General features: G+C 47.7%; 1 protein-coding gene across 1 annotated transcript in view; it reads left to right on the forward strand.

Annotated features, from left to right (window-relative positions):
- The window catches only part of PMFBP1 (polyamine modulated factor 1 binding protein 1), a 371385-nt gene that overhangs the window by 253347 nt on the left and 92868 nt on the right, over window positions 1–25170 (forward strand). Inside the window, 2 exon segments of the mRNA XM_043494730.1 lie at window positions 2413–2604; window positions 22483–22566. Coding sequence (XP_043350665.1) covers window positions 2413–2604; window positions 22483–22566 — 276 coding nt within the window.

Here is a 25170-nt window from a genome sequence, read left to right on the forward strand (position 1 = left end):
GTCCTCTCTGTGACCTGGATAAATCATCAGGCGGGGACTTCGAGGAACTCCATTCTCATTACTTGGGAAATGGACGGCTGTGCAGGCTCGGAGCGGCCAGGGGAAGGGCAGAGCTTCCAGTCTGGACAGATGAAGCTTTTCAACTCCCGGGAACATGTAAGGAGTGCAGAGATTTAACCATCCTTCGTATCGCAGGCGCCTCTGGTACTGTACAGCTGGGCACTAAACTTAACAGAGAGCCACTAGCCCCCTGGCATACCTTCCACACCATCGTTTCTGCACTCCCTCCTCTGCCCCAGGGGCTCTCCCAGTGCTGGGTGCCCACGTCTGTCTGGCAGCCCCACAGACACTGAGCTGCTGCACTGAAAGAGAAACCAAACCAATTTGTTATATCATTGGAGAGTTCAGCCCCGCGCTTGTACCCACCCCGCAGTGCAGCCCCCCTGCTTGTACCCACCCCGCAGTGCAGCCCCCCGCTTATACCCACCCTGCAGTGCAGCCCCCCCTCCCCGCTTGTACCCACCCCACAATGTAGGAGTACAGGCAGGTCCAATCAACCAGCCTCTCTGCTTGTACCAACTTCCTCTCTGATATAGGGGCACAAGCTGGTCCCATCATACAGACCCCTGCCCCTTCTTGCCTTTTCTGCAGTTCAGGGAGGGCCGTCTCAGTCTCTCTTTGTTTGTGGGCACAGCTAGCTAGGCCTTTCCCTATCCATGGCGTCTGGCCCCAGATTTTGCATTCCCTGTCTTCTGGTTTGGAGAGGCCAAGAGTGAGGGCTGAGCTTGGCCTCCATGAACTCTCCCAGTGACCTGTGAAGCAGGGAGAGGCAGAGCCAGATATCTTCCCAGCGTAACAAGGGTGTGGCAGATATTGCACCTGCTTGTGATGTCTTTGGGGACCATCTTGTAATAAGTTTTGTGTGAGTGAGGGCTAGGGATTGTATGCAGCTCCAAGGGGGAGGGTTCCTACTGCTCCTCCAGGAACCAAACACAGTCACCCGTGATTGAGGTGGATCACGTAGTTGGCACACAGATAGGTGTTCCCCCTCCCCAGAGGCTTGCATGGACTGGTTCAAACTGGGTTTTCCAGAGACAACTAACAAAGAAAGGGATGTTGATATAAAAAGGCAACGTTTACATTGACTTAGGACCTTCTTCCTGATCCAGCAACTGGACAGGACCAAGGGGGGCCCAACCTTCACAGAAGGGTTGGGAAGACTTTGACCTCTGGGTAGCTGTTAGCATGCATATAGGAATGTGTATTGTTTTTACAGGTTTTCCCTGTAATGCTTTTACATTAAGGATCAAAGTGTGTGCTTAGGAAGAGCTGAGTGGTAACTGATAATGGCCATCAAGCCCTGCTCAGAGCCCTGGGGGAGAAGCAATGCTCAGGCACTGTCCGTTACACAGAGCTGGCTTGCTAAGGATGTCACAGTATAAGGCAGGGAGCTGGGTAGCCCGAGAACCCCCATCCAGAAGGGAGTGGGACAAGGGTCCCACCCACAGACAGGTGGTGGCTGGAGACCTGAGACCAGGCTGGGCACTCCTGGAGTGGATCACACAGGGCCTGTACAGATGCAGTTACCCTGAAGGTGTGGCAAGGTCACAAGTGCAGACAGGGAAGGAGCTGGACAGCTTGTCGTTCTGTGAGATTAGGAGTGTTTAACAGAAATCTCCGAGGCTGCTGTTTGGAAGCACTTCCTCTGAGTGCTTCTGACCTGGGAAGGTCTCTGTCTGTTTCAGTCACCCTGCAGCAGCCCTCTGGGGACTCCGTCACTCTGGCTGGGCCAGCAAGGAGAAGATAATTCCCATGATCTAAAACCGCTGGGGGTCTCCTGAAAGAGGGTGGGAAGAAGGGATCCTCTCTCTCTTCCTAGGCAGACACTGTCATCCCTGGCTGGGACAGGAAGGCATTCCCTGAACCTTCGTCTTTTAAATACTTAAACATTTTATTAAAGCTAATGTTAAAAAATTATATAGTACACAGGTTAAGAAAAGAGTGTCTGTACATCTGGGTATAGTGCTTAGATTATCCACAAATACAGTTTGTTTTAAAAGTCATGAGATACATATAGTACATAATCAGCAATAACCCAAATGTAGGTGAATAAATTTAAGAATACAGTTTAGATATTAGCATCCAAGTATTCGGGTACATCACTCATGAAAAGTTATACCGAGAGTTGTTTGTGGAAAGCAAATATAGCAATGAGTTTCCACTGGTGTCTAAATCACACAGGGACTTGGGAGCCAGACCATCAGAATGAGACCACAGGTCTCTGGGAAAGCAGGGCTGCAGACTGCACCTGAGGGCAGAAGGGTAGTATGTGTGCACAGTGCTGGCCACAGGGCTGCCAGGCGGGGCTAGCCCCGGGCTTCCTTTGGTGAGTTGTGTGTGTCTCCCCACCAGATTGAGAAACTGATGTCCAGCCTGAGGACCTGGGAAAAAGCCAGCGGGAGTCTTTCCTGTGAGACACTAGCACATCAGTGGGAGGAGCAGGCAGAGCTGCAGCAGAGACTTGCTGATGTTCAGGATGAGCTGCAGAAGAAAGAGACAGCAGCACACAGGTTCCAGGCTGAGTTGCGGGACACTAGCCGGCTGGTAAGACACTCACTGAAGCACCAAGCTGGAGAATATCAGCTGCATAAGGGTTTGCCCCTTTCTCGGCTATGTGCACAATACCTACAGCTGGGCCAGAAAGCTGTGCTCTGTTGGGGTGACTCAAGATTGCCACCACATATGCTAGAGAGATGATACTGCCATTTCTTATTGTTGTTCCTTTTTGACCTGAGTGGCTAATGGCAGTATGAGGTGCTGTAGGTGTTCCAGCAGGGAGCAGAAATTGATGAGAGTCAGGTATTTCTTTGATGCAGTTTTATCTGTTTATAAAGAATGCGCAAAGTCCTGTGTCTCTGAACACAGAAAGAATCAAATAGCAGGAAACAGCTTCTTTAAATAACAAACCAAAAGTTCTCTTGTACCCCAACACAAAAACATCTCTCCAGGTCAGATACTGTGCTTTCAGCTGCTTCTGTTAAGAGGGAAGGTCCCCTTATGGAGTAGTAACTGGTTAAAAGATAGGAAACAAAGGATGGGAATAAGTGGTGAGTTTTCACAATGGAAAGTGGTAAATAGCCAGGTCCCACAAGAATCCATGCTGGGATCTGTGCTAGTCAGCATATTCATAAATGATGTTGGGGTTAACAGCATGGTGGTTAAGTTTGCAGACGATACTAAATTATTTGCGATAGTTAAGTCTAAAGCTGACTGTGAAGAGTTACAAAGGGATCTCACAAAACTGGGTGACTGGACAACAAAATGGCAGATGAAATTCAATGTTGATAAATGCAAAGTAATGCCCCTTGGAAAACATAATCCCAACTTTACATACAAAATGATGGAGTCTAAATTAGCTGTTACCACTCAAGACAGAGATCTTGCAGTCATTGTGGATAGTTCTCTGAAAACATCCACTCAATGTGCAGCACAGTCAAAAAAGCGAATAAAATGTTTGGAATCATTAAGAAAGGGTTAGATAATAAGACAGAAAATGTAATATTGCCTCTATATAATATAAATTCATGATACGTGCACATCTTGAATACTGCGTGCAGAGAGTAAAAAAACAGGGACTCTTCATCTTAGAAAAGAGACGATGAAGGGGGGAATACGATAGAAGTCTATAATGACTGGTGTGTAGAAAGCGAATAGGGCAATGTTATTTACACTTTCACACAATACAAAATCTAGGGGTCACCCAATGAAATTAATAGTTAGCAGGTTGAAAACAAATATAAGGAATTATTGCTTCATGCAACACACAGTCCATGTGTGGAACTCATTGCCAGGGGATGTTGTGAAGGCCAAAAAATAACTGGGTTCAAAAAAAGAACTAGACAAGTTCATGGAGGATTGGCCCGTCTGTGGCTATTAGCCAAGATGGTCAGGGATGCAACCCTATGCTCTGGTGTCCCTTAACCTCTGACTGCCAGCAGTTGGGGTGGACGACAAGAGATGGATCACTCAATAATTGCCCTGTTCTGTTCTCTCGCTCTGAAATACCCAGCACCGGCCACTGTCGGAAGACATGCTCCTGAGCTAGATGGATTGGTCTGCCTCAGTTCAGTTCATAAGCCATTCTTATGTTCCTTTCAGCTGTCTCTGCATGTGTCTACACTGCACTACAGTATGGACTACAGGGGTATGAATTGCAGAGCACACCAAAATGTTGGGCTGTAATTGTCCCATGTGAAGACTTCCAGCACAAACTAAAAGATACGCAGTTCTCATTAACGTAGTCCTCTTACAAACTGGGAGAACCTGTTACCATCCAGAGACTCTCTCACTGGATTAGGAATTGTGCAGAATGTTGTTACATCTTAGCTCACAAGCCAGTAACTCCTGGTAGGAAGACCCACTCCACAAGAGGCACTGCAGCATCAGTAGCCTTCTTCAGACAAAAAGAAAAGGAGTACTTGTGGCACCTTAGAGACTATTTGACTATTTGCATTATGCTCAAATAAATTTGTTAGTCTCTAAGGTGCCACAAGTACTCCTTTTCTTTTTTGCGAATACAGACTAACACGGCTGCTACTCTGAAACCTTCTTCAGACAGATTCCCCTGGTGGTGGAGATTTGCACAGCAGCAGCTTGGAGTTCAGAGCACACTTTCACCAGACTGCTCTTTGGGCTTAGCATTACACTCCAGTGCTTGGTGCTACTGTCCATATTTAGTTAAGAACTCCTTGCCCATCGTCCACCTGGTGGAACTCTGCTTGCTAATCTCCCACAGAGGCCTTCAAAGAAGAAAGCGAAGTTACTTCCCAAGAGTTACCTCTGTGCATTCACATTACCCGCCCGCTTTCCCTCTACCTCAGAGTTCTGTTCAGTATCAGGGCTCTGGAGTCTACAGAGAAGGAACTAAGGCTGTTGAGGGGGGTGCACTCCCTCACTGAGTCGCATGATGATATCATCCTCATGTCAGTGGGCATGGCTTTTCAAGGCAGTTCCACAGCTTGCTGCCAGGGGCGCCATAGCCTACAAGTATGAATGCTCAGGGGAAACTTGCAGAGTACAGTTACTAGTGAGTAATATCCCCTTCTGCAGAGCCCTCCACCCCAGGGCATACCTCTCTCTAAAGCCCCTCCTGCAGCTCAGTTCCTTCTTTATAAAGTCCTAGTGCTACTTACTGCTCCTTGCTCATCACCTTGTAGGAGTTGATTCCCATTTACACAGAGACGGCTGGTCAAGCCCTAGGTGCTGAGTGAATTTTTTTTCTTAATATTGAGGCTAGCCTTAGACTCACCCAATTGTAACTGCAGACATGATTGTTCCTGATTTGGTTCATTCATGGGCCCATTTCTGTAATACTTTTGGGTTCATGTCACTTGGCTCTGCTGAACAGAATATGTTCAGCTTTCCCAAAGATTCCTTTCTCTGATGTTTAGCAATAGAATCATAGAAGTGTAGGACTGGAAGGGACCTCGAGAGGTCATCTGGTCCAGTCCCCTGCATTCATGGCAGTACTAAGTATTATCTAGACCAGGGGTCCCCAAACTTGGTTCACAGCTTGTTCAGGGTAAGCCCCTGGTGGACTGCGAGACGCTTTGTTTACCTGAGCGTCCGCAGGTACGGCCTCTTGCAACTCCCAGTGGCCGCGATTCGCTGTTCCCGGCCAATGGGAGCTGCAGGAAGTGGCACAGGCCGGGCCAACACTTCTTGTCCTATCCTCAGAGGTTAAGGAGAACAATTTTTCTCCCTCCTCCTTGTAACAACCTTTATATACTTGAATAGCTCTTTTAATAAGATATTCTTGATTTCCTAGTTGTACAATCTTTTTTCCCCTTTATTTCTGCTAGAGACCAGTTTCAACCATTTTAGATGCATTCTTGGTTTGTCCCCCTTCTTAGCTTTAAGTTGTGGCGCATCTTCTTTGGATAGCTTTGTAAAAGTGCTTTTTAGTTCTCTTAATGCTTTTGGCAACATTAACTCATTCTGCTTTCTAGCAACCTTTCCCTTTCCTCCTTAACTGACTCTGTGTATCTGTGTGGTTCCCTCCCCAGCTGTCCACACCCCAACAGAAATCTTAACTGCAAATCATGGGGCATTCACATGCTCTGGTGATGGCAGTACAGAATCCAACACAGAGTCAGCCCTTAGCCATGTTCCTGTCCTTTTCCTTTTCTGAAGAATTGTAATTTGCTATGCCCTAATTATGGAGGCAAGTAAGATCCCCCATGCTTATGGATTTGAATTATTCCTCCAATTACATCTTTCTCACTACATTTCTTAATTGTACATCGTTTGCTTTCCCAAAATCTAATCCCTGTGTAGTGCTGGATTTGGTGAGCTCCCCATTCTTCACTGTGCTCAGCTGTCGCTGGTTTCACCATCTCTATTATTCTCAGTCAGTCTGATCAGTAAGAAGTAGATACAGGATGGTTCTCTTCTGGCTAATTCCTGCCTCTCCCCCCCCAAGAAAATCATACAATTGTTCTGTACATGATCTGGGAACTCTGGGATTAGCTCTAGGCGCCCAGGCCCTTATTTAGGCATCTTGACTCCAGTGAGCGCTGCTGGCTGCTCAGCATTTTGAAAATCAGGCCACTTATTTAGAAGCCTAAATATGGGTTATGGGGCCTAACTTTAGGGTCCTACATTTAAAATGTGCTACTTGTTGAGGAGAGGTTTGTAATAGTTACACATTGATTTCACTGCCAATAGTAGGATGTCTGAACAGTGCCCTAGATTCTCTCACACATGGCACGAGAACAGAATCCCAGCTGCATTATAATAATTATTCAGAAGGGAACTCTATCTGCCAGCCAACTCCTACAAACAAAGCTCCTTTCTGTCTGGGGAAGCAGACTCGCACTACTCTCTTGTGGTAGGCCATGAATTTGGGCTATTTCAGACCAGTTGAGAAGAGCAAGCTCCTGAGTCCTGTCGCTTTTCCTGTCTCTTTGTTAACAAGGGACTCCAGCTCAAGCTCCTTTGTGGCAGTACGGCATGGGGAGGGAGGGGATCCCTCATGCAGGCCAATCCAGGACATTTCTGGTCTCAGTGGAAATCAGGCTTTTCTGCTTTCCCAGTTTTCACCAATGTCAATAGGGTTCTGACTAGAGTGGGAGGAGGGGACGCTCAGCCAATGTGAGCAATGAATTGTGCAGTCCTCTGGTGGGTTGTACCCAACACCCTAAACTCCACCCGGAGTCCATTGGGCTGCCAGTGCAGATCCTGGAGCCCTGGGGCACAGACTCCCAGCGAGAGGCCCTGCTCAGTAAGCCAGGCTGTGGTTCCTGCACCAGCCACCTGAGGACTGGTGCTTTAAGGGGCAGCCCCACATAGTGACCCCGTCGGCATTTGAAAGAAAAGAACTCAGCCTCCTCACCAGATGACTTGGCCCCTGCTGTAATGTGATCGTCAGACAGCCGCTGGTGGCTAAAATTAACCCTTAGCTGGCGATTCTAATAACTAGCGGCCGACATACTCCCTCCATCACAGGGATAGATATCATCTCCACCATCTCCTCCGGCTCCTTCCCACAGCATCACCTCAGTCCTGTGTGCGCTGAGCCGTGGCCAGCTCGCTCTCATCTGTGACCTGATCTCCACCAGGAAGTGGCTGAGGCACTGAGCTGCATCGTTCAGGTCACATGATATGGAGACATACAGCGTCAGCATGTGGAAAACACCAGACCTCAGGCCTCCTCGTTAATCTTGCTACTGGCCCATTGTACACCTGGAAGAGGAGGAAGAATGTCACACTCCGCAACTCCTCATCTGAGAGCTCTTCAGGCATTGGAACAGTTATGCCTGACTACCTGCTCAGATTTCTGAGAGAAAATGAAATTGTGGGTCTACAGGTGAGTCAGCAACATGACATGATCAGTGGTAACAAAGGTAGCTGACAGATCTGATAGCCGCACGGACACTGATCTTCGTCCACAGCCAGGAGGAGATCATTAACCACCGTGACTAGTGCAGTCCGCATGCCCTAGCCAGGTCTCTACCTAGATTGATAAGGGGCAAGACGATCAAGGACATCTAGATACTGAGAGAGTTGTCTCGCCACAAGCGTCCTCAAGCAGGGGATGTGTGCTATAGGTTGATAATTAGCTAGATTGTCTGTATCGAGTGTTGACTTCTTGAGCAAAGGCCACCAAGTTGCATCCTTCAAAGCAATAGGCAGCCAGCCCTCTTTGAGAGGCATTTTGACAATCACCACAAGCTAGAGGCTTAGTACTTCTCCACTGGCTTTCACCAGGCAGGAAGATGTGACTCCAAAGCACACATTATGGGACAAAGTTCTCCCAACACCTCCAATACTTTAGTGAGCATCACTGTCTGGGACTTTTGCAAAGAGGACAGAGTCTTGCTTCCCCTCCAAGGAAGCAGATAACTCATCCCTAATCTGATCAATCCTGTCTCATAGACTCATAGATATTAAGGTCAGAAGAGACCATTATGATCATCTAGTCTGATCTCCTGCACAATGCAGGCCACAGAATCTCACCCACCCACTCCTGCAATAAACCTCTCACCTATGTTTGAGCTATTGAAACTCAAATCGTGGTTTAAAGACTTAAAGGTGCAGACAATCCTCCAGCAAGTGACCCATGCCCCATGCTACAGAGGAAGGCAAAAAAACCCCAGGGCCTCTTCCAATCTGCCCTGGAGGAAAATTCTTTCCCCACCCCAAATATGGCGATCAGCTGAACCCTGAGCATGTGGGCAACAAGCAATTTCCTCACATTAGGAGGTACTCAGACCAGCTACCAAGCTGAAACAGGACTGATTTACCAGACTCTCTGACTACCACTCAGAACAAACCTGCTATCCAAGGTTTTTATGGATGCAACAGTGGAGGAAAAGAATTAGTTCTTTTCCCCCTGTGCAACTGATCAGCCTTGGCACAGGACTTCCACCACCAGCACACCAGCTATCTCCCCTCTCGCTTCATTTATTGCAGGTCATCTGTCAGCCTGGGTGACCTTCTGAGAGCAAAGTCAGCGAAGAAGGTGCCATGGGATCACCGCGTCAGTGGTGGAGAACACAAGAGTGTTATAGTGTCCTACCAAACCTTCATGGGATTAGTCAGTGGAACAAGACTCTCCCTCTGAGCTCTCTGTAGCCCTTCTGGCTCAATTAATCCCTGACAACAGATCACTGAAAGAACAGGAGAGATGAGCCTCAGCCTCAAATGCAGGGGTAATGGCCAGCCTGGGGAGAAGGGTGGGCTTCGGAGCCCAAGTTCTAACCTGAGCCCAAACATCTCCACAGCTGTTTTTAGTGCCACAGTGCGAGCCCCAGTCTGTTGACCCAAGTTCTGAGACACACTGCTGCGGGTTTCTCCTTGCCATGTAGACATACCAGGAAATCCTAAGCCAGCACAGAAGATTCATCCTCTGCATGCAGACTGAAATCTCCAAGAACTATCAGTCGGTGCCTTTCCAATACCATGATGGTGAGGAGCTCATTCAGCTCACTGAGTGTTTTGGCTGTGCAATGGAGCAAGCAGTGCACCAGTCCCATCGTCGTCCTCATCTTAAACCTGCTCTGTCTGATCCAGTTTTGGAAAGAGAGAGCTGTTACACTTTTCACAGATTCCAAGGCCAGAAGGGACCATTGTGATCATCTGTCCGACCTCCTGTGTCACACAGGCCAGATAACTGCCCCACAATAATTCCAAGAGCAGATTTCTGAGAAAAATATCCAATCTTGATTTTAAAATGGTCAGTGATGGAGAATCCACCACAACCCTTGGTAAATTGGTCCACTGGATAATTACTGGTTCAGAGTAGCAGCCGTGTTAGTCTGTATCCGCAAAAAGAAAAGGAAAAGGAAAAGGACTTGTGGCACCTTAGAGACTAACAAATTTATTGGAGCATAAGCTTTCGTGAGCTACAGCTCACTTCATCGGATGCATTCAGTGCAAAAGGTTCCCCTTTCCCCCCCACAGCTCTCCTGCTGGTAATAGATCACCTTACCTGATCACTCTTGTTACAGTGTGTATGGTAACACCCATTGTTTCATGTTCTCTGTGTATATAAATCTCCCCCCTGTATTTTCCACTGAATGCATCTGATGAAGTGAGCTGTAGCTCATGAAAACTTATGCTCAAATAAATTGGATAAATACTCTAACCATTACAGATTTATATCTTATTTCCAGTCTGAATTTGTCTAGCTTCAACTTCCAGCCATTGGATCATGGTATACATTGCTCTACTAGACTGAAGAGCCCATTATCAAATTTGTAGATACTTACTGACTGTGATCAAGTCACCCCTTAGCCTTCTGTTTGTTAAACTGAATAGATTGAGCCCCCTGAGTCTATCACTATAAGTCAGGTATCCTAAGCCTTTAATCATTTCTTTGGCTCTTCTCTGAACCCTCTCCAACTGATCAATTCCTTTCTGAATTGCGGGCGCCAGAACTGAACACAGCATTCCAGCAGCATCACACCAGTGCCAAATATATATGTAAAATAAGTTATCTGCTCCCACTCAAGATTCCTCTCTTTATGCATCCCAGGATCACATTAGCCCTTCTGACCACAGCGTCAACACTGGGAGCTCCTGTTCATCTGATTCTCCACCTGGACTCTCAAATGTCTTTCACGGTCACTGCTTCCCAGGATAGAGTCCCTTAGCCTGTAAGCATGGCCTGCATTCTTTGTTCCTAGATGTATACATTTACATTTAGCTGTATTAAAATGCATAGTGTTTGCTTGTGCCCAGTTTACTGAGCAAACCAGATCACCCTGAATCAGTGACCTCTCCTCTTCATTATTTATCACTGCCTCAATTTTTATGTCCTCTGCAAACTTTAAGCTGGATGCGGTCAGCACACTCTCCACTGACCCCCCCACTTGGGTCCTGACGCATGGAATACTAGTGACAACTGTGCCAAGACTGGATCTGCAGCAGCATCCAAGCAGTCTGTAATACACACAAAGTCTTGTATTAAACCATAGGTGGTTGATATTTCATTTCCCACCAACTGAGCACAAATCATTGTGAGAGTAATACTCCCCTTCTCCAGCACGCTCCATCTGTCAACAAATATTAGTGAATTAAAATGAGGTAGGCAAGTATTGTACAGAAAGGGGAGGTGCAGCATAGGGGCTAGCTGACTTTCCCAAGCCGTACACTGAGTCACTGGCAGAATCAGCAATTGGGTTCAGGGCTCCTGACTGTGAGGCCTCTTTATCACCACAAGATCCGCTTTTTTCTCTATTGTTTTTGCTTCTTTCTATGTAGAAAGAATCCCTGCAAGTTGTGGGCTATTTATTTTGGACTTTTATGAAGGACTTTTTTTTTTCACTCCTCTGCCTCTCCTTTCCTTTATATATTTGTGTCTCCGAATTGGACGTTTTCCTAATGATCTATGTCTTGGAGGGTGCTAGTTGCACAGTGGGGGCTGAGTTCTGGTCTTAGGAAGAAATCACTGCTGACTATCTGTTGGCAGGTTGACTGTCCCATTCATAGTACTTTGTAGCCCAGTGAATTTGAACAGCTGTGACAGGAGGTTGTAAAGAAAAGATGAGCCTTGGTCACATGGCAGGTTCCCAGGTGTTCTTTGTTGGTAGAATTACTCTTCCCTTCATCCTGGTGACTCGATATGCTCACAGTGGTGTAGGTATGACAGAGAGACTCGCCAACAAGTATTGTAGAGTCTTGAGCTATTTCACTGTAGATTGCAGGCTGAAAGGTTGACCGTCCGTGCAGAAGAGCTCTGTCCTCGGTGAGGAGTAGACCAAAAGGGTCAGCTCTTAAAGAGGCTAAAGGGAAAATACACACTGCTCCAAGCCTCGCCAGATCACTTTTCGTAATACCAGTATAGAAGTAGAATTATATTTCCAATAACAAATCTGACTTGACTGATATCAGTTTCCTGACTTCTCATAATCTGTCTCTGGGTTTTCTATACACCCCTCCACCTATACCATAGTGTCAGGTAAATTAGTCCTTATTTCTTTTCACAGAGTCTTCTCCCTTCCCTGACTATGGGAATCCATGCAGGGTGGGGGACCCAGGTGTGTACACAAATGCACACATTGTAATAATCATTCTGGTTACATGGAAAAGCTTTCTCAGGATGCATGCCTGCTGGCCACCCTGCTCTGAACTGGTCTAATCCCCTCTGAAAGTCCACATCACAGCCACAACCTCTCCCCTGAGAGTGCTTTATTGCTGACAATCGTGCTCCTCTGCTGAATGCCCCAAAGGAACTAGCTGTCTTGGTAGGTCCTGCATGGAGGTGTCCTTGATGGTGTAGCTGGGCCCTAACATGTCAGTGGTTTGACATAGGTATCAAGGTCTTGAACAGGCAACAGGCCAAGGTCACTGGAGGGATTGTGCTCACAGTGGCTCATCCGATCGAGGAGGTAGGGTACCACATTCTGCATGATCTGCAGCCTCTGCTTCTGTGGTCTCTCCCAGGCACAGCGAGCTGCGATAACGCAGCCAGGTAACGAGTGGGTGGGTCACGGTGGCCACATCTTCATCCAGGAAGAAGAGGTGACCTTTCCTAGGAAGCTGGAGGTGCCTCTGATCTGCCTGGTCATCTGGTAACGAGTTACCCCAGAGGGAGGCTGAGCACGTATTGGAGTGCGTGCAGAAGACAATGGGGGTGAGTGGGGCGTAACCGCACAGATGATCTCAGTGGGCTGGCGCAGACTCACGCACAGCTGTTTCACCGTCACACCTCAGCTGTACTAGCACCAGCACGGGAGGGTGGGGAAGCCTGTTTCTGGGTGCAAATGTGATTCTTTTAGTGTCTGTGCAGGCTGAGTTGCCTGGATGTTAATAAATTTCCTGTTACCTTTCTGGCAGCCATGGTGAGGGGCAAGTCTGTGTCCACTGTGTCCTGTCAACCTAGAGTGACTCACGCCCTTTATTGTTAATGACTGCACCTTTGCTGTATGTCCCCGTGTGCACTCCAGGAACAGGGCTGGGGAGGGAAGCAGGGGGAGAATATGTGAGTGTGTCCGTGGGCACTCAGCCAAGTGGGAGGTGTCGTGTCTGCGAGTGTGCCCATGTGCACGCACCCAGGTGTGTGTGTGTAGGTATATGTGAGTGTGTCTGTGTGCACTTCAGGGACGGGGTGGTCAGGGACACATGCAAGTGTGCCCATGTGCACTTCAGGGTTCAGGAGCATATGCAAGTGTGTCCATTTGTCTTCCTAGGGCACAAGGTGTGGGGAGCATACATGTGCCCAAGAGTGCCCCTCGGGTGTGTGGCATATCTGAGTTTACCCGGGCCTGTACAAGGGTAGGGCACAGCGAATGCAAGTGTGCCCGGGGTTTGTGCCTCAGGGGTGGGGACTACATGAGTGTGCACAGCATGCTGGGCGCCCATACTAAGCTGGGAGTGTGTCTGCAACCTTTGCTGACGCCAGCTGTCAACAACTGATCAGTTTCATAGCATAGATCGGGTCTGCGTCTATGGTAGGTATGATGTGGTAAGAGGGACCAATAGCCAGCCCTGTCAAATGTGGAGAGAATAAAGAAAACAAGGGAGCTGTTGGCTGAAACAGTCCTTAAGACTGGCTTCACTCCATGCAGTCTCTGTAAAGAAGTAGTCCTGGGGGCTGTGGAGAAACAGACAGCCTCCAGGCCAGGAGGCTAACGCACAGCCACTGCTGTTTGCATAGCCGCAGAGCCCTTAGGAGAGACTTGGGAAAACTAGCTTGGACTCGAATGAATATTTACAATTCTACTGCTCCAAAGCTGAACGCAATCACAGCCCTATGATGTGCAGGCTTTATGTATCAAAGGAAAAGGAGAGAGAGCAGTAAAGATGGAGTTGCCTTTGGAGAGACTTAGAAACACAGATCTCCTTGCTTGTGGCAGAATGAAAATGCTTTATTTCTGATAGGAGCAATTTATTCTTCAGGCGCTTTCCTTGATATCAGAAAGTGCCTGGCTGGATTCTGAAGTGGATGGTCTTTAATTCAGAACGAAAGAAAGGAATGGAAAGAATTACAGTTATAGAATTGTGATTGTTCTAATAAACTTCAGGAAGAGGGGAGCACTTCCAGAGTGTCAAATCTCCTTTTTCTTGTTGTTACAGCATAGAACAGTCCTCGGAAGAGCTACCCCAGTTTTGTGCTTCTGGTCTGAGAAAGTGAGCTGTTTGATGGACCACAGTGTCCCATGCAAGTTCTGGTGTCACACAGAGTGGGGCAGGCTAGAGGATGGGTGAGGCTCCTTGTGGCTCAGAACTGACCCTGTGTTCTGCTAAGGTGCTAGACTGCATGCAGTTGGATATATATATAGCAGTGACAGCCCACGAAAGCTTATGCTCAAATAAATTTGTTAGTCTCTAAGGTGCCACAAGTCCTCCTTTTCTTTTTACTCAGACCTCAATGGTTCAGGAGCAAATTAGCAATCAGCATCACCCAAAAGAGCCATGGTCATGTGAAATCATTGTGTCATTTACTATAGGACTACAGATTCCTATTCAAACAGTAGGACGGGAAATATTGAGTTTATATATATATATGTAATTCTCACAGCAAAATGACTGACAAAATAATAATACTTGATCAACTGCAATAGGATAATAGTAAAAGCATCCTGTTTGGCTAATAACTTAAACTGCTTAATAAGTAAATGACTGTGTTTTAGTATCCTGTGCTGTGAAGAGCCCCTGGTGGCTCGCGAGCCTGGGTCGGAGTATCACTGATGTATAGGGAAGGTATGTTTGAACCATGACATGGATCAGAAGACGGGAGGATTTACATCAGAACATTGCAGAGAGCTGTGCGTAACAGACTGCAAAGGACACTGCTTAGGTCACTTCAGCGATGACACAATGACTGGTATTGTAAAATACACCCAGTACCATTGACATGCTGCCAAGGAAGAGCTAATCTTAAGGAATTGCTATCTTGGTTGTCAGAGTAGCAGCCGTGTTAGTCTGTATTCGCAAAAAGAAAAGGAGTACTTGTGGCACCTTAGCGACTAACAAATTTATTAGAGCATAAGCTTTCGTGAGCTACAGCTCACTTCATCGGATGCATCCGATGAAGTGAGCAGTAGCTCACGAAAGCTTATGCTCTAATAAATTTGTTAGTCGCTAAGGTGCCACAAGTACTGCTTTTCTTTTATCTTGGTAGTATATCTATGAACAGTTGCATACAGTGCCATAGAAAATCAGTTCAGAGGACCATCCCTGTGCTGTCCACTGTAGGCGACAGGCACCCTGGCATAAGCAGGAGGGAGAACACTGGCTCAGGAGAAAGGAGGCCAGTCCAAAGCGGTTGTGGGGTGTACTTGGAAAAGTGCACATCATGCTGGGAATGTCGGGCATTGGTGAGGGGTTTGGTGTCCCTGATGGAGACACTGGGGAAGAAGATGGTTTCTCAGGAAGGCTTGGAGAGGAATGGTGCAGGTGTAAAGGGGGGGAAGAGTATTCCAGGTGTGGGGGGCAGGGTAGTTCTTCATAATAATCAGCATCTGCTACTGATTTGGTCCATCTTCTGTTAAAAGCTGTAAGCACATAATGACTTTGTGCAGAAGTTTTACCAAACCAAGGCCCCCAACCTGACCTACTGTGAGTTTGTTGTGAACCCATGGATTACAGGTTCATAATAACATGGAAGGCAGGGTCTTCTTTTGTTATTATAGACCCCGAATTGTGCTCTGCTCCCCTCTCCATGGTCCCTGCATGTCTCAAGTCAAACATGAGCTAGAAGGCTTGGAGAATTGCAGTGAACACCATGAGCGAGGGAGGAGATGGGTAATGTGTGATTACTTTGATGGACTATGTGTGCACTTACAGGAAGTCACGACACCAGGCAAGGGACATTTGAAGAGCTGACCTGTTAGGGTGCGTCTACACAACAGTTAAACACTCGGGCAGGCCCTGGCCAGAAACTGAGGCTCACAGGGCTTGGGCTGCAGGGCTGTAAAATTGTGGCATAGATGTTCAGGCTCAGACTGGAAGCTTTGGGACCCCAGGAGGAGGGACGGTCCCAGAGCCCAGGCTCCAGCCCACGCCCATATGTCTACACCGCAATTTTGAGCCCCACAGCCCGTTAGCTGACCTGGGCCAGGTGCGGCCATGCTGCGGGTCTTTTATTCCAGTGTAGACACACACTTAAGCTCCATGTGCATTGGGGGATGTACCTTAACCCCTGCCCTGGAGAAGAGGGGGCACTTTCAGACTGTAATGTGTTTCGATGTGAAGCTGATTCCTGGAGCATTTTGCCTTGTGGCTGCATACATCCCTTACGGTTCACTCGTGGGAGCTGCCAGGAAGGCAGTCATTGGGATCTGAGTGACAGTGCTGGTGCAGGGAGGTGCTCCCTGCACGTGCAGGTGTGGCCCAGTATGCTGCCTGCAGTGGGGGACACACAAGAGTCAGTAGCCCTTGGCAGGAACCTGTATTCAGTGTGAGAGGCTTAAAATAGACGGTGACGCTTGGGTCCATCTCCTAAAATCCTCTTCGGTTTCTCTGCTGGCAGCTAATTCTAGATACGACAGTGCATTGTGGTGTTTGATTCTTGGAATTTTGCTAGTACGTCCAAACTAGGACCTTCCAGATCACATGGTATAGTATCAAAAACACTCATTCTTTTCATTCATGTAAATTTGCCTTGTGGGAATGGCAGCTGCTCAGATAAAGTCCAAGGGAAGATGAGAAATATGTGACAGAAATCAGAGGTTGCCCGATTTGGTGTGCTGCAGAAATAGCTGTACATCCTTGCCCTGAACATAATCCACTGTTCACTGCATAGCCTTCCCTCTCCCCCACAGCTGCTGGGGCTCTGACCCCAGCTCTTGAACAGGCTGGTTGTTTGTCAGGGCAGACGGACATCATTTTAGTGAATGACTAACAGGGAACATCCTGGCACACCCGGGGCATTGTGAGCATGTTGACTTTCCATTGGAAAACGATTAAATAGTCATTGTCAGTGTTTTACAAGTACATAATGATCACCAAGCCCCAACGACTCCCACAGAAGGACACAGTCTGAGATGTAACAATTCCCAGAGGCGATTTGCTCAGTATCAGGCAGACCAGGTTGAAGCGACCATGAGAAGAGCGTCTTTTGTTTGATTATGTAACTCTTCTTTGTTGTATTTTTCAGGATATGTCAGGGCGTTCTGAGCTCTGGAGGGACATACTTTGGGGAAGAAATAACAGTAAAGATCAGGGAAGTCATGGCCATGACAAACACATTCTTACTTATGACTTACAAAGCTTTGCAAAATGATTGTAGGACTGTTGCTTTGAGATGTGTGCATGCATCAATTGGGTAGCCTCTGCAAGACTGAATGGCTGTAGCCATTCTGCTTCCTTCTCGCTGCAATTTCTTCCTTTCCTGATTCGGTCACCTCTGAATGTGGATAGTGCATTTTTCAGGGCGGGGTCCATTTCTTTCCTTCGACCTGTAAGGCACCTACACAGCAGCTCTCATCTATTTTATAGTGAGAAGTACATAGCGAGATTCTCCTGCACAATTGTGCTGGCACAAATCATCTCCCTCCTCCCGCTCATGAGTGCACATGCCTGTGGCAGCAAAAGCAGCAGTTGCTTACTTGGAAAAGTAATATTAGGAAAGTGTATGATCTGTTCTAGCTGTCTTAATTAAATTTAGCAGCCGAAAGCCAGGCGAGCCAGCACCATGTGACTAGCCAGCTGTCTGCAGGACGGCAGTATGGGCAGTTCTTGACACCAAAGATCCATGCAAAGTGGTTTGAGAACCACTGACCTAGCATGCTTGGGGCTCCAGGCACCAGACTTGTGTGGACTCCCCAGGGTGTTGCTAAGGAGCAGTTTGATCCTGTGGACCTCCCTTTCCTTGTATTTCATCAGGTTAATTCATGGTCAGTAAATATGTTTTTTAATCTGGCTGATGTGCTGTGTGCAAAGCACTCCATTGAATATCAGTGGGAAAGCCTTCACTTTAAGACAAAAGATCTGATATTAGTAATGGTGTTGTTGTGACTATGTGCAAACGGCGTTATTACAGCTGCTAGTTCCATGAGCTGGAACACCGCAGATTCCCCGTGGGTGTTTCTTTACATTACATCCCTTTTCCTGTTCCTTAGGCTTTTTGCCTTTTGCTCTGCCCTTCTCTAGAGGATGGAATTAAACAACGTGTTTGCTGAGATTCCACGGGCATCAGGCACTTTAGCTGGAACACCTTGCAACCATCCTGCTGGTGCTGCCAGCAGGAGTTCCTGCCCGTTCCACATATAATAATGCCGTGGGCTCCAGTTACTATGGGGCTGTCATCCCCCTGGGATCCGTGGCTGCAGTATTTCCTCTGTTTCCCTGTCTTGTCTTTTATGTATGTGTTGACTGGCAGCAAGATTTTAAGAGAACTTATTAAAATCCAGTAGGATGCACATTATCTAACCTGCTTGGCCAGCATCCAGCTGCCAGGCTGATCAGGAGCACATAGACTCAGGAAGGCTTGACTGGCTATAGCACTCAGCATTAGGTCAGGATTTCATGTTCTGTTGGCTTCCTTTTGGGTATGTCTTCAATGCAGAGCTAACCCAGGTGATTGGTTCCTAGGTCTGAGCCCCTGGGTTAGCCTAGTCCAGGTGTGAGCAGCCACACTGCAAAGCCCTATGCCACTTACTGTGTCCTCCCCACTTACTGTGCTCCTCAGTGTGCATCACTAGGACTTCTGGGGGCACATCCCATGGCTCTTTGTGCTGCAGTGAGTTGAGAAGCTCCATGATTCTTTCCCAGTGAATTGTGGGAGAACTTGTCTGCCCTTCTGGACACACGGGGGGAATTTTGGGTGGATTGGAGGATTATCAGCACTTGAGTTATTTAGCCAGCCTCCTCACTTCAAAGTGGGCAGGTTACCAGCCCAAGTGAAAGCCTCACTCGGCCTTTGGTCAAGCCAGCTAGCCTAGGTTGAAACTTAAAAGCACTGACCTGGGATGAGTGGGTTTTGTGTGTGGACCAGAGGGGTTTAGGGACCACATCCGGGTAAGAGCAGTGAAGACTCACTTGCACATATGAATCCAGCTGGCTTCAATGAGACCACTCCCCGGAAGTAAGAGGAGCCAGATTAGCTCTAAAGTTGGCCAGTTGACAAAGCAGCAAATTGCTTACTGGACAGGAAGGCAGGTTGGCAGCTCATTGGAGAGAAGGAACGGGATTGCCAGGCTCCTCCTGGCGCTATTGCAGAGCACCAGCTCTCCACTGTAGTTACATTTGAGCGTCACTTGCTGTTTCCCACATAGACTGTTCTAGGTGTTCTCAAATCTACGTGTTCTCAAATCGTACTGATTCAGAGTGTTGCTGTGCCTCTTGGGATTGGGGGTAGTTCTAGTGCTCCACGTCTGGAATCATATGAGCAAAGGGAGCCCAAGCATGTGTCCAGTTTTGGGCCCCCCACTACAAGAAGGATGTGGGAAAATGTCAAGCGAAGGGCAACAAAAATGATTAGGGGACTGGAACACATGACTTATGAGGAGAGGCTGAGGGAACTGAGATTGTTTAGTCTGTGGAAGAGAAGAATGAAGGGGGATTTGATAGCTGCTTTCAACTCCCTGAAAGGGGGTTTCAAAGGGGATGGATGTAGACTGTTCTCAGTTGTAGCAGATGACAGAACAAGGAGTAATGGTCTCAAGTTGCAGTGGGGGAGGTTTAGGTTGGATATTAGGAAAAACTTTTTCACTAGGAGGGTGGTGAAGCACTGGAATGGGTTATCTAGGGAGGTGGTGGAACCTCCTTCCTTAGAGGTTTTTAAGGTCAGGCTTGACAAAGCAGTGGCTGGGATGATTTAGTTGGGGGCTGGTCCTGCTTTGAGCAGGGGGTTGGACTAGAAGACCTCCTGAGGTCCCTTCCAACCCTGATATTCTATGATTCTAAGAGCGAGGATTCCCCTCTTAAAAAAAAGCTACAAAATCATCTTGTTCTTCTTACATTATTTTTGCAAACTGTGTTGCTCAAACTGTGGCACTGATCCCTTCAAACTGATCACTCAAGATTTATCTCAGCTAGTGCACGGCACCCACAGACCTTTCGGGGGTTGTATTGCAGAAGTTATTATGGGTTAAGTTAGGAACTCCAGGTTCGCGCATCCCGCGCGCCTCTCGCGCATCTCGCGCACCTACAAGAATGAAATGGGAATGGACAGCAAGACAAGGACTCTGTTGGAACCCGAGAGTTTGCAGGCTGTCTGATGTTCCAGCAGCTGTGTGGCACAAGGTGACATGCTGTGGTTGCCTAGCCTTGGGAGCTTTCAGAGACTGCATGTATCCTAGAACCAGAAAGTTAGAAGGGATCACAAGTATTAGCTAGTCTAACCGCCATGTTAGACTCTCTGCCTGCATTCTGCAGGACTCCTTTGGGAAGTTCTTCCATGAGACCAACATTTCTGGTATCAGAGCAATATTTTAAAGAGCTCCCATGGCGATGCTGTGGCAAGAAGGGCTAGCTTGATCCTGGGATGCATAAACAGGGAGATCTTGAGTAGAAGTGCAGAATTTATTTTACCTCTGCATTTGGCACTGGTGCATCACTGCTGGAATGCTGTATCCAGGTCTGGTGCCCACAACTCAGGAAAGATGTTGATCAATTGGAGAGGGTTCAGAGAAGAGTCATGAGAATGATTATAGACTTAGGATACCTGCCTTATAGTGATGGACCCAAGGAGCTCATTCTATTTAGTTTAACACAGAGACAGTTAAGGGGAGACGTGATCACAGTCTGTAAGAACCTATGTGGGGAACAAATATTTAATAATGGGCTCTTTGATCATCAGAGAAAAGTCAAACACGATCCAATGACTGGAAGTTGAAGTTAGATAGATTCAGACTGGAGATTAGGCATAAATTTGTAACAGTGCTAGTGAAACAATTTACCGAGGGTTGTGATGGATTCTCCATCACTGGCAATTTTTAAATCAAGACTGGATGTTTCTCTCAGAAATCTGCCCTAGGGATTATTGTGGGGCAGTTCTCTGGCCTGTACTGTGCAGGAGGTCAGACTGGATGATCACAATGGTCCCTTCTGGCCTTCGAATCTATGAAAAAAATCCAAATGCAGACTCCAATCTTACTTTAGAAATACTGTCAAAGAAATTAGTGGGAAGAAGGATTCTAGTGAGCAGTTAGGATAATATAATGTAACAGGGCCTGAGTGCGATCAAAGGAAAGCAAGTCACTGCAACATTTGGTCTTGGGGTTCCTGACATGAAACCACCCTAACATCAGCTGTTTGTCATTTTTAAATTCTTGTAACTTTTTGGGTGCAGAATGAGGGACTATGGGGTGTTGAAGTAGTGAAGGGGGATATGGAAGGGCCTTGGAGTAGTGCAGGGAGGAGGGTGGGAGCTGGGGAACAGAGAATAAATGAGGATGGGTGGTAAAGGAAGGGTCGAGGGGATGGAGGAGGATTAGAGAGAGTGGTAGGGGAGAGCTGGCAGTCTGGAGCGGGAAATGGGAATGTATGGTGGGGGGCATGGATTAGGGGCAGAGGCGCCTGTCAGCCACATATTCTCCCTTTCCATTAAATATGCATTGAGGGGGCGCTATGAGATGGAATGGAGGGGTCAGAGTTGTGCCATGGGGAGCATGGGGCTTAATCTCTGTGCCCCCAAACCTCCCACATTTATTATCCCCCCATTTCCCCTTTGTCTGTCCCCCTGATCAAAAAATGGCCCCACTGGCTACGTGCTAGTCCCCACCTGTTCCTGCCTCCTCTCCCCAGCTCCTCCTGCAGGTCCCGAGCCGAAGTCAGCCTCTCCATGGGTAGTAGGGGTGGACCCAGGCTGTGCTGGACAGGCCGAGGAAAGATGAGAAGACAATGCAGTGGCAGAGAAAGGACTAACATGCAAGCAGGACTTTCTGTGGGCAGGCAGCCATTACCAATAGCCATTCGTGGACCTGTGCTCCAGGAACTTGTCTCGTTATTTTTTGAACCTCGTTATATTTCTGGCCTTCACAACATCCCCAGCAACAAGTTCCACCAGTTGACGGATTGTTGAGTGAAGAAATACTTCCTTTTGTTTGTTTTCAACTTTCTGCTTGTTAATTTCATCGGGTGATCCCTTTTTTTGTGTTATGGGAAGGGGTCAATAACACGCCCCTAGTCACTTTCTCACACTGGTCATGGTTTTACAGACCTCGGTCGTCTCTTTTCTAAGATGAACAGTCCCAGCTTTTGAATCTCTCCTCATGTGGAAGCTGTTCCACCCCCTCAGCATTTTGTTGCCCTTCTCTGCACCTTTTCCTGTCCTTTTCCAGGTTTTTCGTAGGAGTGGGTGGGTGAGATTCTGTGGTCTGCGCTGTGCAGGAGGTCGGACTAGATGATCAGAATGGTCCCTTCTGACCTTAGTATCTATGAATCTATAATAGATCTTTTTATAGATGAGGCGACCAGAAGAGCATGCAGTATTTAAGGTGGGGCATCCCATGGATTTATATAGTGGCATTATGAGATATTTCTGTCTGGTTATCCATTTCCTAATGTTTCCTAATGTTTCTTGACCTACAGGCACAAGAAACAAAGAATCAGCTTGCTGAAGCAGAGATGGAGGTGGTTACCATGAGGAACAAATATAGCATGGCACAGAAAGAGGTACTGTCAATAGGGAAGGCAACCTTACGGGACCCCCCACAGAAGGGACAGCCCTCTGCTGCTATGAGCCCTCATCAGGGTCCCTCAGGGCTAGTGCTAACGTGGGAGCACTGACTCTTCTTTTCTGAACCAGCTGTGCTCCTTATGGCCTTGGCTAAGAAACAGGAGATGCTGCCAACATTAGAGAGCTGGAGAAGTGGGGGTGAGGCAGGGCGAGCATTTCAGTTCTCAGGGACACCCACCTGAGCTCCTCCCAGACATGAAATCCCATCCTTTGTGTTGCAGTTGAGTTCCGATACCGGACAGTCAGGAAGTTAGAACATTCCCATTTCCCCAGCACCAAGGAATCACTAAAGTGTGACTGAGTCATGGGTGGCTCCAAACCTGCTCGTCACAGAGAGCTTTGCTCCCATGCAGAGATTTATGGGAAATGAGGAGCAGGCAGCGCACCCCAGAGCCTCTGTGTCCCGAGGGTGTCAGGCGTGGGATGGGAGAGGGGGGCAGGCAGTGTGCCCTGGGGGTGTCGGGCATGGGATGGGAGAGGGGGGCAGGCAGTGTGTCCCCTGTGTCCCAGAGGTGTCGGAGCATGGGCTGGGAGCGGTGGGGCAGGCAGTATGTCCCCTGTGTTCCAGGGGTGTCAGGGCAGGGGGAAGGAGAGGGGAGCAGACAGCATGTCCCCAGTGTCCCCTAGCATGTCAGGCTTTGGATGGGAGCAGGGGGCAGGCAGCACGCCCCAGCTCCCCGTGTCTGGGGGGGTTTCGGGGCCTGTGATGGGAGAGGAGGACAGGCAGCATGCCCCAGCACCCCTGTGTCTGGGGGGTTGGCTTGGCTCACATGAGGAGTTGGAAATGCAGTCACATGAACAGGACGGCAGGTTCCTGGTTATTGATGCCATTCTGAGAGTTTCCTCTTTCTTTCATTTTTCCACATTCATTTTTCTTTCCTCATTCTCTTGGAGGGACCCTCTCCCAAGAGCTGCAGGGATTTCAAGTGACCTGCTGAGTCCCTGGCAGGGGTAGTGAGATCATTTTCATTTGCCGAGTGCAAACCATACAAGACTTTCCTATGTATTGTTTCTCCCCTGTAGAATCTGAGCATGCTGCTGATCATTTGTTTGTTGATATTCTGCAGCAGCCCGACATGGTGTGTGCTCTAGACAGTATCCAAATGTGATTAGAGCTAAAGGACCAGTTCCGTATGAACACAGAGAGCTGGAAATTATCATTAGAACTGCAGAGAAATAACCTTTAGGGCTCATTAAAATTCTATAAACGGAAACTCTCTTCCTGTTTTCCCTTTCATGAATCTAGCCCAGTGTTGCAGATGCTCAGTGTGGGGGTGGGTTGGGACTCTCCTCTCCTTTGCTCTGCTCATCAGGTTCAGGAAGAGATTTTGCATACAACATTTTTGCATTTTCCTGCCCCTTGGGATGTGCGCTGTAGATCTGAGAAGGCAATATCACTATGGAGTTCTGGTCACCCCCAGTCTTGTCCTTGCTTCTGGCTGTCAGGAGAAGTGAAATTGCTGCTCCTTGGTGCAGTTCAGGGAACAAGAGAATGAGTGGGGGGGCCTTGTTTACTGCATGGTCTTGGCCTCTGATTAACCGTGGGAGTCATAAGAGAAAATGGAAGCTTTGCAGGATGCTCCAGACAGCTCTCTTCCCCCATGTGATGTGTTGGGTTGTATTGTTTGTATTTGCTAATAACAGCAGCCCCTCCCCCATTTCATTGCATCTGCAGCAGTTTCCTTTGCTCCCTGCACCTACCCCAAGGATATTCCTTCAGCTCCTGTGCCCAGCCGTGGAACCGGACCCCTTTGTCAGGAGGTGTTGCCTTGTGCAGATTGAGCTGAGGGCAACACTTGCTTTCCCATGGAATATTAATGAATCCAGTGAGGGGAATGAAACTGCTGATGACACAGAACCTTCTTATTATTAAACAGATGGGAAATTGATGTTTATGGAATTTGTGTTTTAATCATATTACTTAAACTATTTGGCAGGGAAACCCACATGAGCACAAACGCCAGAGATGCCTTTGATCTGTGGCATGTTGCCTTTGGGGTATTTTCCGTGACTGATAAAGGCTCTGCTTAGCCCTGGACAGTTTCCCTAGCTTCATAAGCAAGTGATGGAAATGATAAAACCAGAGCCAAAACCTCCCAGTTGAGCTTTTTCGGTCTCCTTGAGCACTCAGGCAACTGTGTGAGCTTCTTACACTCTCAGTGGTGCTGAGGATGTAGTATGTTTCACCCAATGTTATACCCACACATGGTTTAATATAAACAGACACACACATGTACGCTGCAAGACTGCAAGCTTTACAGTTATTGGAAAGACTCTGGTGCCTATACTTATGGGCTATTATCACTGCTTATAAAGTATTTATCAGCGATGGCATTTCCACACTCTCTCTCTCTCTCTCTTTCTGTGCAGATGAAATACGCCAGCATGATTACAGGTTAAAGCTCCAGTTGCTGGGGTTGTTTTGAACATTAAGTATGAAATAAACCCTTTTGTCCCTGCTTTTGCTGTTGGATGAGATTAGAAGATTGTAGCATAGGTGTGAAGGCAGTCGTAAATACTTAGTTTAGGCATCTGTCTGC

This window comes from Dermochelys coriacea, chromosome 12 (genome assembly GCF_009764565.3).
Source record: "Dermochelys coriacea isolate rDerCor1 chromosome 12, rDerCor1.pri.v4, whole genome shotgun sequence".
Taxonomy (NCBI): Eukaryota; Metazoa; Chordata; order Testudines; family Dermochelyidae; genus Dermochelys; species Dermochelys coriacea.